The sequence below is a fragment of the Artibeus jamaicensis genome, unplaced genomic scaffold, assembly GCF_021234435.1.
Source record: "Artibeus jamaicensis isolate MK-2021 breed Jamaican fruit bat unplaced genomic scaffold, CSHL_Jam_final scaffold_1964, whole genome shotgun sequence".
In the NCBI taxonomy this organism is placed as follows: domain Eukaryota; kingdom Metazoa; phylum Chordata; class Mammalia; order Chiroptera; family Phyllostomidae; genus Artibeus; species Artibeus jamaicensis.
In genome coordinates this window covers 23,555,889-23,569,460 of record NW_026522030.1, presented here as the reverse complement: position 1 = coordinate 23,569,460, position 13,572 = coordinate 23,555,889, and the positions used below count along the sequence as shown (strand labels likewise).

Sequence of the window (13,572 nt, the reverse complement as noted above, 5' to 3'; positions counted from 1 at the left end):
CACCTGGAAGGCCGGTTCTGGTTCAATTCCGATTCCCCCGCAGCCCTGCGCGCTAGAGGGCGCAGCCGCAGACACTCCGCGTCTCGTTGCCTGCCTGCCAACCACACCCGCCAGCCCAGGGAGTGCGGCTGGGGACACAAACAAAATAGTTCAAGTCTTGAGCCTCAACGGAGCGAGTAGGATAGTCCCACCTCTCCACTGTCCTGAGGGCGCTACTGCAGTAAGGGCCTAACCAGGCGGGGCTTTCCAGCCAGCCCAGGCTCGCGGAGGTTTTGCGGCTCCTGTTCAATATAGACCATGGATGGAAGTTCCGAAGACATCCGTAGTCACCGTCTTCAGAGTCTCTCCACATCAAAACCTTAGCCTGCACTGGAGGGCACACGCTCTGATTGCTGGAAGCTGCCTTGCTGGGGAGACTGGTCAGGACCCGCCCCTGCTGCACCATCTAGTGGTGAAAAGTGATAATGCGGCGCCCGCCAGGAGGGGAGAGACTTCAGAAACTTCTGTCTGCCCTGCACACCTTTATCAAATTCGGTTGTGTTCAGATTCTCCAAGACTTCAGTGTGCACGAGGAAGGATCATCCTGCAGAATGAGGTCGGATTTCGTTAGAGAGGAGGAGACTGGAGAAAAAGATTTCTTGAAGGCAGTCATTATTTGGGAAACAGCATGTGAGCTCCCCAGATGGAGACTCACTGTTTCAGATCATTAAAGCCCCCCTGACCCTACCCCTATTCCCACAGCTCCCCTGGACTCTGGAGATGCTAACTCGGGCCAGTAACCCAAGTCATCTGCTTAGGAAAAGAGGTGCTAAAATGAGATGTGCCCTTTGTGAAGATCCAGAGCAGGGAAGTGTATCTCATTCTATCTGCCGTATTGTAGCAATGACTCATAAATCCTACTTTATGTTGAAATACCCCCAAGGTTATACTGCACTAACTGGGAACCGTCTTCCAAGTGGGACAGGCTGGAAATGGCCTTTCTTGGACAGTTGTCAGTGCCTGTAACTCACTCCGGCACACCCCCACTTTGCGATTCTGCCCTCAAGTTGAAAATCTTTGTCCCCCTGCTTCTGAGAAGCCCACCCCTTGCCCTGAGCAGCAGGAGACCTGGTGGGGAGTTCCGTCTTTGCCTCGGGGAAGCGCCGTGGCCTGTCTGAGCCTCAGCTTTCTCGTCTGGAAGGGAGCATGACCCCATTGAGCATGAAGGTTTCTTTGAGGTTTAAATAAAGAGTGTACAAGATAGCAAGTAAGCTGGAAGATGTCACACATGTGGACGTTACTGCCGCAGACCGGAAATTCATCGGTCTCTGCTCCTCCAGGTGCTAAAGAAATAGTAATTCACGGCCATTGTTAAAGACAGAAAGGCAGAACTGCATTCAGGGAGCCCTGCCGTGGGAGTTTGTAGCAGAGGAGAGAGATCAGCTGAGCTCTGACTCCAACCAGGACAAGCCAAAGGGCAGGGTCGGGTCTGCAGACCGAGAATTGCTAAGAGGAAGCAGACTAAGAGGCTTCATTCAGACCGACTGCTTTGGATTCTTCTGTTGAGATGGTCTGCCAGGTGTGGCTACAACAGGAGGCAGAGGGAGACTCGGGAGAAAACAAAGTTTCTTATACTCATGAGTCCCAGAGAGATGGGTCAAGAGGAGGGTCACAGGGCCCAGGCTCCACCAAGTGGCAGAGAGGTCCTGTGGCAAGGACCTTGTCAGGGCGAGGTGCACAAAAAAGGCACAGGCAATGTCACTGGTATGTTTGAATGTCACAGTTTGGGGGTAGGAAGGGGAACTGGTGGTGCAGACCTCCTTATAGGGGATACTGAGGCTGCGGGGAAAAAGGAGGTTTTAAAGACTCCACGGGATTCTTGCTGAGGACAGTCCGGGGTGATTGGATAACAAAGCTGGGGGTGATGGGACTAAATGGTAATGGAAAAAATATAATAAAGATTAAATTTAAAAATTTTTAAAAGGCAGGGGTGAGTATTTTGATCAGTCCTTGACCAAGGACACATCCCCAAGTCAAGACCTTGAGGACTCAGAGGGCCTCCTAGAATTAGGACAAATAGAGAGTCTTGGTCACCGGCTGCCTCTTCCCTCTCGCCTCTGTGTCTGTGGCTGGCCTGGGAAATAGGCAAACCGACGGCCAGCTGCTTCTGAACAGCATCGTCCTGCGTGGAAGTCAAAGGAGTGAGACCTCCGTGGCAGGCAGTGCAGAGCAAGGCAGGCGGGATTTCTCCCAGCTGCACAGGAGCAAGCCAGCCCTGGTTCAGAGAGGCTTCCGGAAGCACGTCAGGGCAGCATTGTCCCATGGGTACCACGGTTCAGGTCTCGTCCGAGTAGAAGGGCCCAGGAAACTGATACGGAAGAGAACATGCCCTCGTTCCTTCCCACGGGACCGGTGTGCCAGCTGAAGTGTCCAGGTCAATAGGGCAGGAAACGGACCACCCAGGACCCCCAGCTCATTCATCTCACAGTTCGCCCAGGACCCAGAGCCTGTGCTGAGGCCCAAGCAGGTTCTCCACCGCCTTTGCCCCATCTCAGTAGCAGACCCTGGCTTCACACAGAGGATCTGTGTGCATTAGGAAGCTGTGTGTCACGAAGCAGTCTGCTCAGTGAGTTGAGCAGTCTGCTCAGAAGAGGAGGTGACACTCACCTGGGACACTGACTGCAGGTCAGGCTGCTCCCTTATGTGAAGGTGTGAGCAGAGCCGGCTGCTTTGAAGGGAAGATAAAGGGCTGGTTTTGCAGGTTAAGTCGGAATGAGGACAGGCAGATGTGCCTCCGGCGGCATGGGCTGATCTGCAACAGTAGACAGCATCGAGGAGGTAGGTGTCCAGCACCCCACTTCTTCCAGCCTGCTGGGCACCACCCGATAAGTTACTGTCTCAGAACAGAACCTTTTCAGCTTCTGTGCTGACGTGCATAGTATAATTCAAGGAAATTGCTGGCGAAATACCCCATCTGGTCTCTGCAGCGCTTTGCCTTTGAGGTTAGAAGAAGAAATCGGTCAGAACAACCTCCTGTGCCACCATCACTGTCCACGACACGGTTTCCAGCCACCGCCAATCCCACACTGTGTGACATGCCTTTAGTGATGCTTCTTCACCCTCCTGAAATGAAATTCGCAGATAACAATGTACCTACCAGGTCGTTTTAAAAGATTCATAGAATGCCCTCACTATAATGTAACAAAGACATCGAAGAAATGTATTTACAGTGAAATACAGTGTTTCAGTGTGTAAATGCCGGGTCGCAGGGCACCGAGGGGTCAGGGGGTGAGATCAGCAGGCACCCTGACCCATCCGCAGAACCGCTGAACACGACGCCTACAGACGTCTGTCTGCCCATGGACGTCACGGGGCCGGGACGGCAACTCTGACAATGCAGTGACTGCTGTCGGGATGTTCGGAAAGATCCGGATTATATATTCTATATATAATGATATGTAATCTTTATATAATTACACATAGTTCATACTATATATCATATGTGATATGCTATATATATAAATTGTACATAATGAAAATTATATATATAATTTATGTAAAACACTTGCGTTTTTGGAGAACTCTGTATGTATTAGCGTTTTTGGAGAACTCCATATGTATGAAATGATGTCCTCTCCACCTCCCCAAAAATCCTCTGGGTCATATGTAAAATGATGCAGTTAAGCCCTGAGTTCAGATCTTACAAACAGGTGTATTTCCTATATAAATGCTCAGCAGACACCAGTCAGCCCAGGAGAATTCCAGCTCCCAGGACATTCCGTGTACCGGTCTGGGCCTCAGACCCACCGCCCGCAGCATCCCCCACCAGTGAGAACTAAGAACGTCCCTGCAGATGTCTTAAACGTCCACTAGGAGGCAGTGTTGCCCCGTTGAGAAAGTGGGGTCACAATTTACCGACAGAACATAGGGGTAGGAACTTTGGACCCTCCAGGAAAGTTTGCCTGGTCATTCGTGGGAAGAGTAACAGTGGCTCAGCAGTAAATCAGCGCCTCTCAGGATTTAGAACTGGCAGCAGCGGTCTGACTGGGTCTGAGGTCACACCGAGACAGAGAGGAAGGCGCCTACCTCTGAAACGTTCTTGCGTGGGTCGCCCCCGAGTCGGGTCATGTGTGCCGCACCTCTCTGTTAAACACCCTGCCTGAGCCGGGTGCTGGGGTTACCGTCTCTCCTGTCAGGTTGGCTCCTCGTCCGGAGAGAGAGCTTAACGCAGTCCAGGCAGGGTCATGGTGGAGAAACGCACGTCTGTGGGCCTGAATCTGCCAGGGAGGGAAAGCGGGAGACAGCACAACACGACAGGTCTTGTGGGACGCAGGGAAGTTACCAGGCTAGAGCAGAGGGGGCGCCTGGGGGAGCAGAGGAGGAATCCAGCTCAGGCTGCAGGTCACAGAGCCAGAAGCCAGGCTGGGGTGGTGGGAATGAGGCTGGCGCCTGCGACAGGGTGGAGCTCGTGGCGTGACTGACGTCCCACCACGCAGAGCACCCTGACGCACTGTCCCATCAGAAGCACCCACCTTTGTTAGATGTCAGTGTTCACGTGTCTGCATCTCTCTGATCCCACAGAGCAAGACAGGTCCAGACGTCCCAGGCCCCACCCTGTGCTAGCATTCCATGAATGTGTCGGTGAATGATGTGTGGATTATCTGGTGTTGGGGAGACTCTTGCTTCTCCCTGTAGGACTGAGAAAGAAGAAAGTAGAAGGGTTACTGGGTCTCCAGGCTCCCTCCCCATGATTTAGCTTCCTGCCTTGTGAAGCCCTTGTTCTCCACGGAAGGGAAGCAGGCCCCTCCGACCCCCAGCCCCTCTCACTGGCTGACCCTGTGTCACAGGAAGGCCCCGCCCACTCCTTGTGCATCAAACTGCGGACTGACAAGTCCTCAGAGACACAGAGCAGATTGGTGGTCACGGTGGCTGCACAGGGAGGGTGGCGGGAAGTGACCGCTAATGGGCACAGAGTCTTTCTCTGGGCCGATGAAAATGCTCTGGAGCCAGACAGTGGTGGTCGTCCGGCCCCGTAAAGGAGCTAACAGACCCCGAACGGCACACGTTAAAGTGGCGAATGGTAGGTCATGTGCATTTAGGTTTTGGGTTTTGGTTTTTTTTTACTTGTTAAAAAGACTCTTAACCAGATAAAGTCTTTAATAAATCAGATACGGGGAATATAATGTAAAATGTGGACTGTAGTTAATACTACTCTATGGTACATTTCAAAGTTCCTAAGAGAGTGTGCATTTTACTTGAATTTTATTAAGCATGTGATGAGAACAGGACAAAATGAGTACAAATCGGTCCTGGCTGGCTGGTGTGGCTCAGTGGATTGAGTGCCAGCCTATGAACCAAAGGGTCACTGGTTCAATTCCCAGTCAGGGCACATGCCTGGGTTGCAGGCCAGGTCCCCAGTAGGGACGATGTGAGAGGCAACCACATACTGACGTTTCTCTCCCACGCTTTCTCCTTCCCTTCCCTTCCCCTCTCTCTAAAAAATAAAACAAAATCTTCAAAATGGGTAAAAATCACAGGCCAGGAAGGATGGACTTAGCCCAGGGGTTCAGAACCCTGAAAGTCAGGGACTAACAGGCCCTCTTGCATCTGTGTTCAGGATACGCATCGAGGACTTTTCATCCAGCAGCTGCGACCCACACAGAACCTGCAGCCGAGAATCAAACTGAAGCTGTTCGGCCACTCGAGCGCCGGGAAAACCACCCTGGTGGAGTCTCTCAAGTGCGGGCTGCTGAGGAGCTTCTTCCGCCGCCGCCGGCCCAGGCTCTCCTCCACCAGCTCCACGCGGTTCCCGCCTTCGCCCTTGGCGTCCAAGCCGGCAGGTAGGCACCTCTGACCCGGCCCCTGAACGCAGCCTCTGTCTCTGCAGTAGTTTTTTGCCCGCCCTTGGGTCAGGGTCTAAAACGAGTGGTGGCTTTGTTATGGTCACTTGATCCCGGGCTGACTAGATCCCACGGCCTGAGTGGCTTTCAGGTGGGGTCTGGCCCTCCTATTGCCCAGAATAGTAAGGAAAGGGCCTCACGGAAGTCACAGCCACAGACGCAACAGCTCACAGTCACAGATGTGCAAATAGAATTGCGCTGAGTTCCACTCGGGCCTCTGCTCCCGAAGGCGCAGAGAGATTAGACTAACACCGTCCCAGGCTGCACAGATCCAGTACTGGCCCCAGGTGGGTCCTCGCCCCACGCCTTCTTCCTGGAAGGCTGCAGGAACACCTAGAAATTTGAGGGTGTGGAGCAACAACGTTGGATTCGCATGGGATCACCATCCTGCACATTCAGAGCTGGTCAGTGGTTTTGAAAGGTTCTGTAACGGTTTTCACGGTTGGTCCCTCTGCTCATGGACCCTCACTGGGAAGCGGGCTTTGCCATCTTCCTCTGCCTTATTGAGACACAATTATTGGTGGATTCACACCCACAATTTCAGGGTTACCTGTCCTTCCCCAGGGAGAAACACCTCAGGGAGCACAAGGAAAGTGTGCAAGCTGGGTGTTACTTCTCCCAAACCCTGCTTTAGAGTGAGGGACTGAGGTTTTACTAAGTAAGAATAGAGACCTTCAAGATTTTCCCAGTAGCATCAGTTTTGAAGCTGTGTGCCTCAAATTCCTTTTCTGTACATCACATCACAAAGGTCATATCGGTTCCCCAGGTTGAAAACAAATGTTTCCCAGTTTGTGGTCCTGTGTCATCCTTCTCTCCACGAGGCAAGTCTGGGAAGCATTCGTGTAGGCGGACAGCTGACTGAGATTTATATGCCCCTGTCCACCTGTTGTCTGAGCACAGCAGGAACTTGGAGAAAAAAAAATAACCAAAATGCATTTGTAATTAGAATGACTATGAAGTTGCTAACTCATATTGCTGATACTTTACCCGGCACTAACTGTGTGTCAGGAACTGGGCAAAATGTGGACGTGTGAAACCTCATTTCATCCACGAGGCGGGATGATGGGGTATTTTTAGCAGTGTTTTACGGAAGCTGTGAGTGGTCAAGTAGGCTGCCCTGGGTCACACGGCTGGCAGTTCGTGAAGTACCTGGCTCCTGAGCCAGTGCTAGTTAGTGACGCAGCTTCTGAGTAAGGGCATTTGCGTGCCCACCTTTTCCATTGGCATCGTAATTCTGCTGGTGTTCCTAGTCCAAGGTCAGCCTCGGCCAGTTACAGTGTCTCCCTAGAGGGAGCCAGCTCTCTCCTGCAGTAGGGTAAGGTCACTTCAGTCTGAACCCCTGTTTGGGGGCGGGGAGGGTGGAGAGACTGTGTGTGTGTGTGTGTGTGTGTGTGTGTGTAAAACAGAGATCTGTGTGGGTCCATGGCTGGGATTTTTAGTTAGTCCTCATTGGTATGAAGTTGGCGGCGCAGGTCCCATGAGCTAAACTGAACCAGCCATGCAGCACATGGTATATGGCTTCCCCTCGAGGAACAGATTTCCTGGGCTGCTCAACCCTACATTCAGAGTTAATGTCTCCATTCATCTTTCTTGTGGTCCAGTTTCCACATCTGGAAAAATCTGAGAGTAGATTCTTGATAAAATCCAACTCAGCGTGGCCAGATTATCAGTAAGTCACAATGTGTACAGCCGCATCCTCCAGGCTTGGAGGGACGTGGGCCAGGGGCTCAGTGACGGAAGGTTCACGCCACCGAACCGGTCACCCCCGCTGCTGTCAGCACAGGCCTCGTGGAAAGGCTGCTGGGCCTCCTGTTCTCTCGACTCCCCCGGTGCAGAGCTGCCTTCTTGGCCTGAACCCTCTGATGTCTATGTCAAGGTCCCTCCTCAGCCAGGCCCAGGCTTCTTCGAAAGAAAGGACTGCCAGGAGTAAACACTGCTCTTTCTTACAGCCCACGGGCCCCAGTTCTTCAGAATCTCTCTGGGGTCCCATCATCTCAGAGGGAGCTGACGTCCCTGCTCTCTCAGGAAGCACAGCTGTGCTGTCTGTGGTCCCCCGACTGAGAGAAAGTGCACTCGGGGGCCTGCAAAACTCAAAGTGACAAATGCTAAAAACACAGGAGAGAGGGTGAAGGGAACATTGAACGACCGATCCGCGAGCTGGCAGAGTTGCCGCTTCTTGGGGAGACAACGACAAAACCTAGGGAGGAGCCAGACAGTGTGGGAAGGTGCGTGGGGGGGTGCACATAGTGTGCAGCGTGGGGGGTGCACACAGTGTGCACGGACCTCTGCTCCAGGTGCCGCACACTTGTGTCCTAAACCCATTTCAAAGAAAAGGCTTACAGACATGAGGCGTTTCTGCCTGAGGCAGAGGCTGAAACCCAGCCACCTGACAAGATGCAGTATGGCCAAGAGGAAAGAAAAATGCAGTTAGCTGCCAACATTGAAAAAGGTGAAGGGCTTAAAAAAAAATCTGCCCTGGCTGGTGTGGATCAGTGGATTGAGTGCCGGTCTATGAACTGAAGAGTTGCCGGTTCAGTTCCCAGTCAGGGCACACACCTGGGTTGAGGGCCAGGTCCCCAGTTGGGGGCGTGCGAGAGCCAACCATTCAATGTATCTCTCACACATTGATGTTCCTCTTTCTCCCTCCCTTCTCCTCTCTCTAAAAATAAGTAAATAAAAATCTTAAAAATAAATAAATAAATGAAATCTTTCAGGGAAAAAACTCGTAGGTACAGATGATAACATGGTGATTGCCAGAGAGACAGGGGAATGGGGAGGTCAAAGAGTGTAAAGTGAGGATAAATGGCGGTGGGAGGAGACCTGACTTGGGGTGGTGAACACACGATACAATATACAGATGATATGTTACAGGACTATACACCTGAAACCTAAATAATTTTATTGATGTCATCACAATAAAGTCAATAAAAATTAAAATAAATTTTAAATAAATTTTTAAAAAGAAAAAAAATTTTTAATTTCACCTAAAAAGCGAAATACTTTGCTTCTCATGGAAGAGTGGGAGCTTTGGCCACACTGGGCCACATTCCCACCTGGCACTGTCAGTGGGCAGGTGGGCAGCTGCCCTGCACAGAGGGGCACATTCCCTGCGTTTCACCCCATCTCCACCCAGTCCGGACTCCAAGAGTCCCATAGGTCAGGACAGAGGGCTCAGATGCAGACTCCCCCACCCCATGCAAGAAGTTTTGCCTTTTATAGAGATGATATTTCAGGAATGCACTGGCATGTGTGACCCCTGGGTCAAGGTCACCCCTAGTCAAAGTCAGAGGGGTACACCCAGATCTGTCTGGCCAAAGCCAGGTGGCCTCCTGGAGAGCCTAGGCAAGTACAGAAGAGATGCGTGACCCGTGGAGGCCTGCGGTGCTTGGTACCAGGTGGTTGGTCTGCTCCAAGGGGTGGGGCGGGGTGGGGGGGCAGTTTCTATCCAAAAAGTCTCTGAAAGACCCAAAACTCATCTTTAGTTAGCTCTAGACCTGCCTGAGGCCTGGATGTAGCCAGGAGCCCTGCCTACAGGCCCTATAGCAGGCCCCCTGCAGCCTGGTGAGAGGCAAGCACAGCCTGCGCTGAGGGAGCCGCCAGCAGGGGGCAGCAGCACGCAGGGCCTGGCCGCAGGCAGTCCTAGTCGGGGCAGCTCATCAGTCACGTCCTGCCCCTCACAAAACAGCGTTCACGATGTCCTTGAAAAGCAGAGCGTGGCACAAATACGACATGAGGGCCACCTAGAGGAGCCCTGGTTGGAGGAGGGGCCAGGCCATACTGGGTGGCTGTGGCCTCCAGGGAGGGAGGTCTGTTTTCAGAAACAGCAGTATCGTCACTTCAAGGTGGCACTGCTAGGTGGTGCCTGGGCGCCCTGCTCTGCCATCTCTCAGACCAGCACTCTGGACACCCACGACCTTGCTACAATGGTCAGGCCTTTTTCCTTTCCTTAGAGAGGTGCCCACATTAATGGCACTCAGACAGCCTAAAGCTTGTCTGCGGTAGGAAAATTGGCCCTTTGTGTTATGGTCTCCGGAAAACTCTCGAGGCTGAAGGCTGAGCCCGCCTTTCTCTCCCCTGAGCATCTCCAGTGCCTCCCATGGGCTGACCCGAGCCAGCAGCAAATGGCAAGCAAGCCTGGGAGATGCAGTCCCTGGGGTCAGCCTCTCGGACACAAGAGGGGGCGCCAACCAAAAGAATCAGGCCAACACACCCAAGAATCGTGCGAACCCCTCCGGAAGCAGGAGTGGGGTGGGGACAGGGAATGTCCCGGAAAAGCGCCACACAGGAGCAAAGGCCGAGAGGGAAGAGCAAGCGTGCACGCTGCCCTGTGCAGGTCTCACCAGCTTCCCGTCTGCCCGCAGTGTCCGTGAGCATCAACAACCTGTACCCGGGTTGCGAGAACGTGAGCGTGAGGAGCCGCAGCATGATGTTCGAGCCAGGCCTCACCAAGGGGATGTTAGAGGTGTTCGTGGCCCCGGCCCACCACGCGCACTGCTCCGCCGACGACCAGTCCACGAAGGCCATCGATATCCAGAACGCCTATTTGAATGGTACGTCCCGCCCACAGCAAAGGGGAGGGACTTCAAGCATCCCTTGCCAGGGCTTTAGGTGATTCCATAAAGGGAGCCTGTCCCCATGGGCAGCATCCCAGCCCCACAACCGACAGAGGAAGAGCCAGTGCAGTGACGCTGGCAGTGGCCCAGGGCGGAAGCAGGGCTGGTTAATGCACCTAGCAAAGCACCAGGCGCATAATAGGTGCTTACTAAATTACTTTACTATTGAGTAAATTAATATGTTTTTTAAAGTAGAGCTAAACATCCACTCGGATGGGAAATCTCATAAAATAGAATCCCTCTAGCAGGTTGATATACCCATTATAGAACAAGAATTATTTTTAAATACATCTACATTCATGGCTAATGCATTGATACAGACATAGGCAACTTTTTTTCATAAGTAAAATTTCAAGTGTATTCTTTGCTCTCAGACACTTCCAAGGGGTGAAGTTTTCAATGCTGCCAGGGATGGTTTCCTTCCTCCCATAACCGCTGCGTCTTCCCTGCAGTAACCCTGGGGCTCCAGGCCCCCATCCGGGCGCAAGTCACTGGAACAGCAGGTCCCTGCCTTGTGGAGACCCAGTTTAGAAAAAGATAAAGCAAGCCCTGGCTGGTATAGCTCAGTGGATTGAGCGCGGGCCTGCGAACCAGACAATCATGGTTCTATTCCCAATCAGGGCACATACCGGGGTTGCAGGCCGGTTCCCTGAAGGCCAGTTCCCAGCAGGGGACTCAAGGCAACCATACATTGATGTTTCTCTCCTTCTCTCCTTCCCTTCCCCTCTAAAGATAAGTAAATAAAATCTTTAAAAAAAAAAAAAAGAAAAAGATAAAGCAATTTCTCCAAGACTCAGTTCCCTCCGCTGTGAGGATTTTATGAGCTGATATTCCTAAAGGGCTTGCTACAGCAGCTGGCACAGGGAGGCAGGTGGGAGCAGCTTCATGAAGGCGACTCCGTGTGTGTGACCTAAAGTGGAGGTTCTTAATCCATGGAGCTACGCCAGCTGGGCCTTAACAGGAGGCCCTTAAACCCCTCCTTGCACCAAATCCCCTGGAGGACTCGCGAAAACAGACCGCCCGTCTCTGCCCTAGAGCTTCTGGTTCAGCAGGTGTGGGGTTCCCAGGTGATGCTGCTGCTGGTCCAGGAACCCCACTCTGAGAACCATACCCCCCAGAGGAACAGAATTAAAGGTCACGCATGCTTTGCTCTCTTAAAAGTCAAATGTTTTTCCAGCCATCTGGCCCTGCAGCATAAAGAAAGGAGAAGCGTGTGTCACCCACCATCCCTGCCCCTCCGTCCACAGGCCTCCTCCCCATCCCAAGTCTGGCTCCCAGTGCTCCCAGTCTTCAGGGGGCCTCTTTCTGTGTTCCAGAACTTTTCACACAAAGGACTTAGCTGCCTGACATTGAGGGTCATGAGCCCCAGGAGTGCCTGTGCTCAGGGGGAGGCATTAGAATGGCCCTGGGGATCTTCTACAATGACCCAGGCATACGTCCCAAAGATATTGCAAAGACAGCTCTGTATTTAAGTAGGTGCAGAGACAAGCAGGTAAATGCTCTGGGTGACACCATCCCTACTGGTAACCTCTGAAGTGCTGAGGAAAACTGACTGAAATTTGGGGGTGGTGTTCCGCAACAGTAAGCCTCCTTTTTCTCTGTAGGAGTTGGCGATTTCAGTGTGTGGGAGTTCTCTGGAAATCCCGTGTACTTCTGCTCTTACGACTATTTTGCTGCAAACGATCCCACATCAATCCATGTCATCGTTTTTAGTCTAGAAGAGCCCTATGAGATCCAGCTGAATCAAGTGGTTTTCTGGCTCAGTTTCCTGAAGTCTCTTATGCCAGTTGAAGAACCCATAGGTAAGCTGAGACGCCCCTAGGTGAGGGAGCACCCTCCCACTGGCCTCCCCTCCCCCCGTGGGACTGGGCTCCTATAGCTTGTGGCCAGTAGCCGTGGACACCCACATTCCTCCTTCCTATGCTTCGATTTCTGCTCTGGAAGTTCCCTGAGACTCAGCTGTTCGTTTGGTCCACAGGGAGTTCTTTCATGACCACATATTTCTGCCACAGAGACCTGAATCTGAGCTATTACTCCTTAAGGGCCAGTTCTCACTTTCTTCCTATATTTTAGAGCTGTGGTCGCTTTTGTTGGGTGCAAGGTAGAATGCCTCCTTTAATAGCTACTGCGCCTTTCCCTCTTGGGTACATAATTCATAAGCAAAGTGAATTCTGTAGTTCCATCAAAATGCAAGAAAGAGGACCATACTGACTGAATGCATTATCTTGACTTAATCCTAGAGGAGAAAATAACATTGTTCTTTTCCTATAACAAAAGCAGCAGCTTTCTCTGGTGAGATACAAAACTCAGCAGTCAATTTTTCCTTTGAAAAGCCTGTACATAATTAAATAAATTGAGCTTAATTCCCCACAGGGTCCCATCACTTTATTTCTTGCTCTCTGTCTCTCTTTTTATGGTTTCGTCTTAAACACTCCCAGAAGTGAGAGGTTGTTGTGTGGATTGCAGGCATTTCCCTTCTGAGTCATTTCTGTGGTGTAGCTGCATTCACGGGGTCTCCTTTGGGCTTGGACAGGGCGACCCCCTGGTCAGAGGTCAGATCTCCCCGTACCCTGCAAGTGGAGGCCATTTGGAGATAGATTTGAGAAGCCTCCTGTGTTCTGTGGTCGGTTCTGGTCCATTCCTGAACAGCTTTTCTCAACACCCAGAAGACAGGCCCATTTTGTTATTGGCAGGGTCTGGGGCCCAGGGGTCACAGGCCACAGCAGGCGCTGGGCCTGGAGTCTCCAGGCAGGTTGCACGTCCACCTGGAGGACAGCCAGGGCCTGCGGCCAGCTCAGCCCCCCTCACCTGGGGAGGAAAGGTGACCGGGAAGGAGGACCCACTGCTGAACCAGCTCTCTCTCTGCCCCCAGCCTTCGGCGGCAAGCTGAAGAACCCACTCCGAGTCGTCCTGGTGGCCACGCACGCCGACATCATGAACGTCCCCCGCCCGGCGGGTGGCGAGTTTGGATATGACAAAGACACGGCACTGTTGAAAGAGATCAGAAACAGGTGAGGGTCTCCACGAGGACTTTGGGAGTAACGAACCCGAGTCCCGTGAGCTGCCGAAAGGACTTACAG

At 52.3% G+C, this 13,572-nt stretch overlaps 1 protein-coding gene across 3 annotated transcripts in view; it reads left to right on the top strand.

Moving 5' to 3' along the window:
• The window catches only part of DAPK1 (death associated protein kinase 1), a 172,907-nt gene that overhangs the window by 150,253 nt on the left and 9,082 nt on the right, over nucleotides 1-13,572 (top strand). For all 3 annotated transcript variants that reach the window (XM_053656570.1, XM_053656568.1, XM_053656569.1), the window contains exons 20-23: nucleotides 5,597-5,819; nucleotides 10,241-10,429; nucleotides 12,097-12,294; nucleotides 13,365-13,503. In XM_053656570.1, coding sequence (XP_053512545.1) covers nucleotides 5,597-5,819; nucleotides 10,241-10,429; nucleotides 12,097-12,294; nucleotides 13,365-13,503 — 749 coding nt within the window. The remainder of the gene's footprint in view (nucleotides 1-5,596; nucleotides 5,820-10,240; nucleotides 10,430-12,096; nucleotides 12,295-13,364; nucleotides 13,504-13,572) is intronic.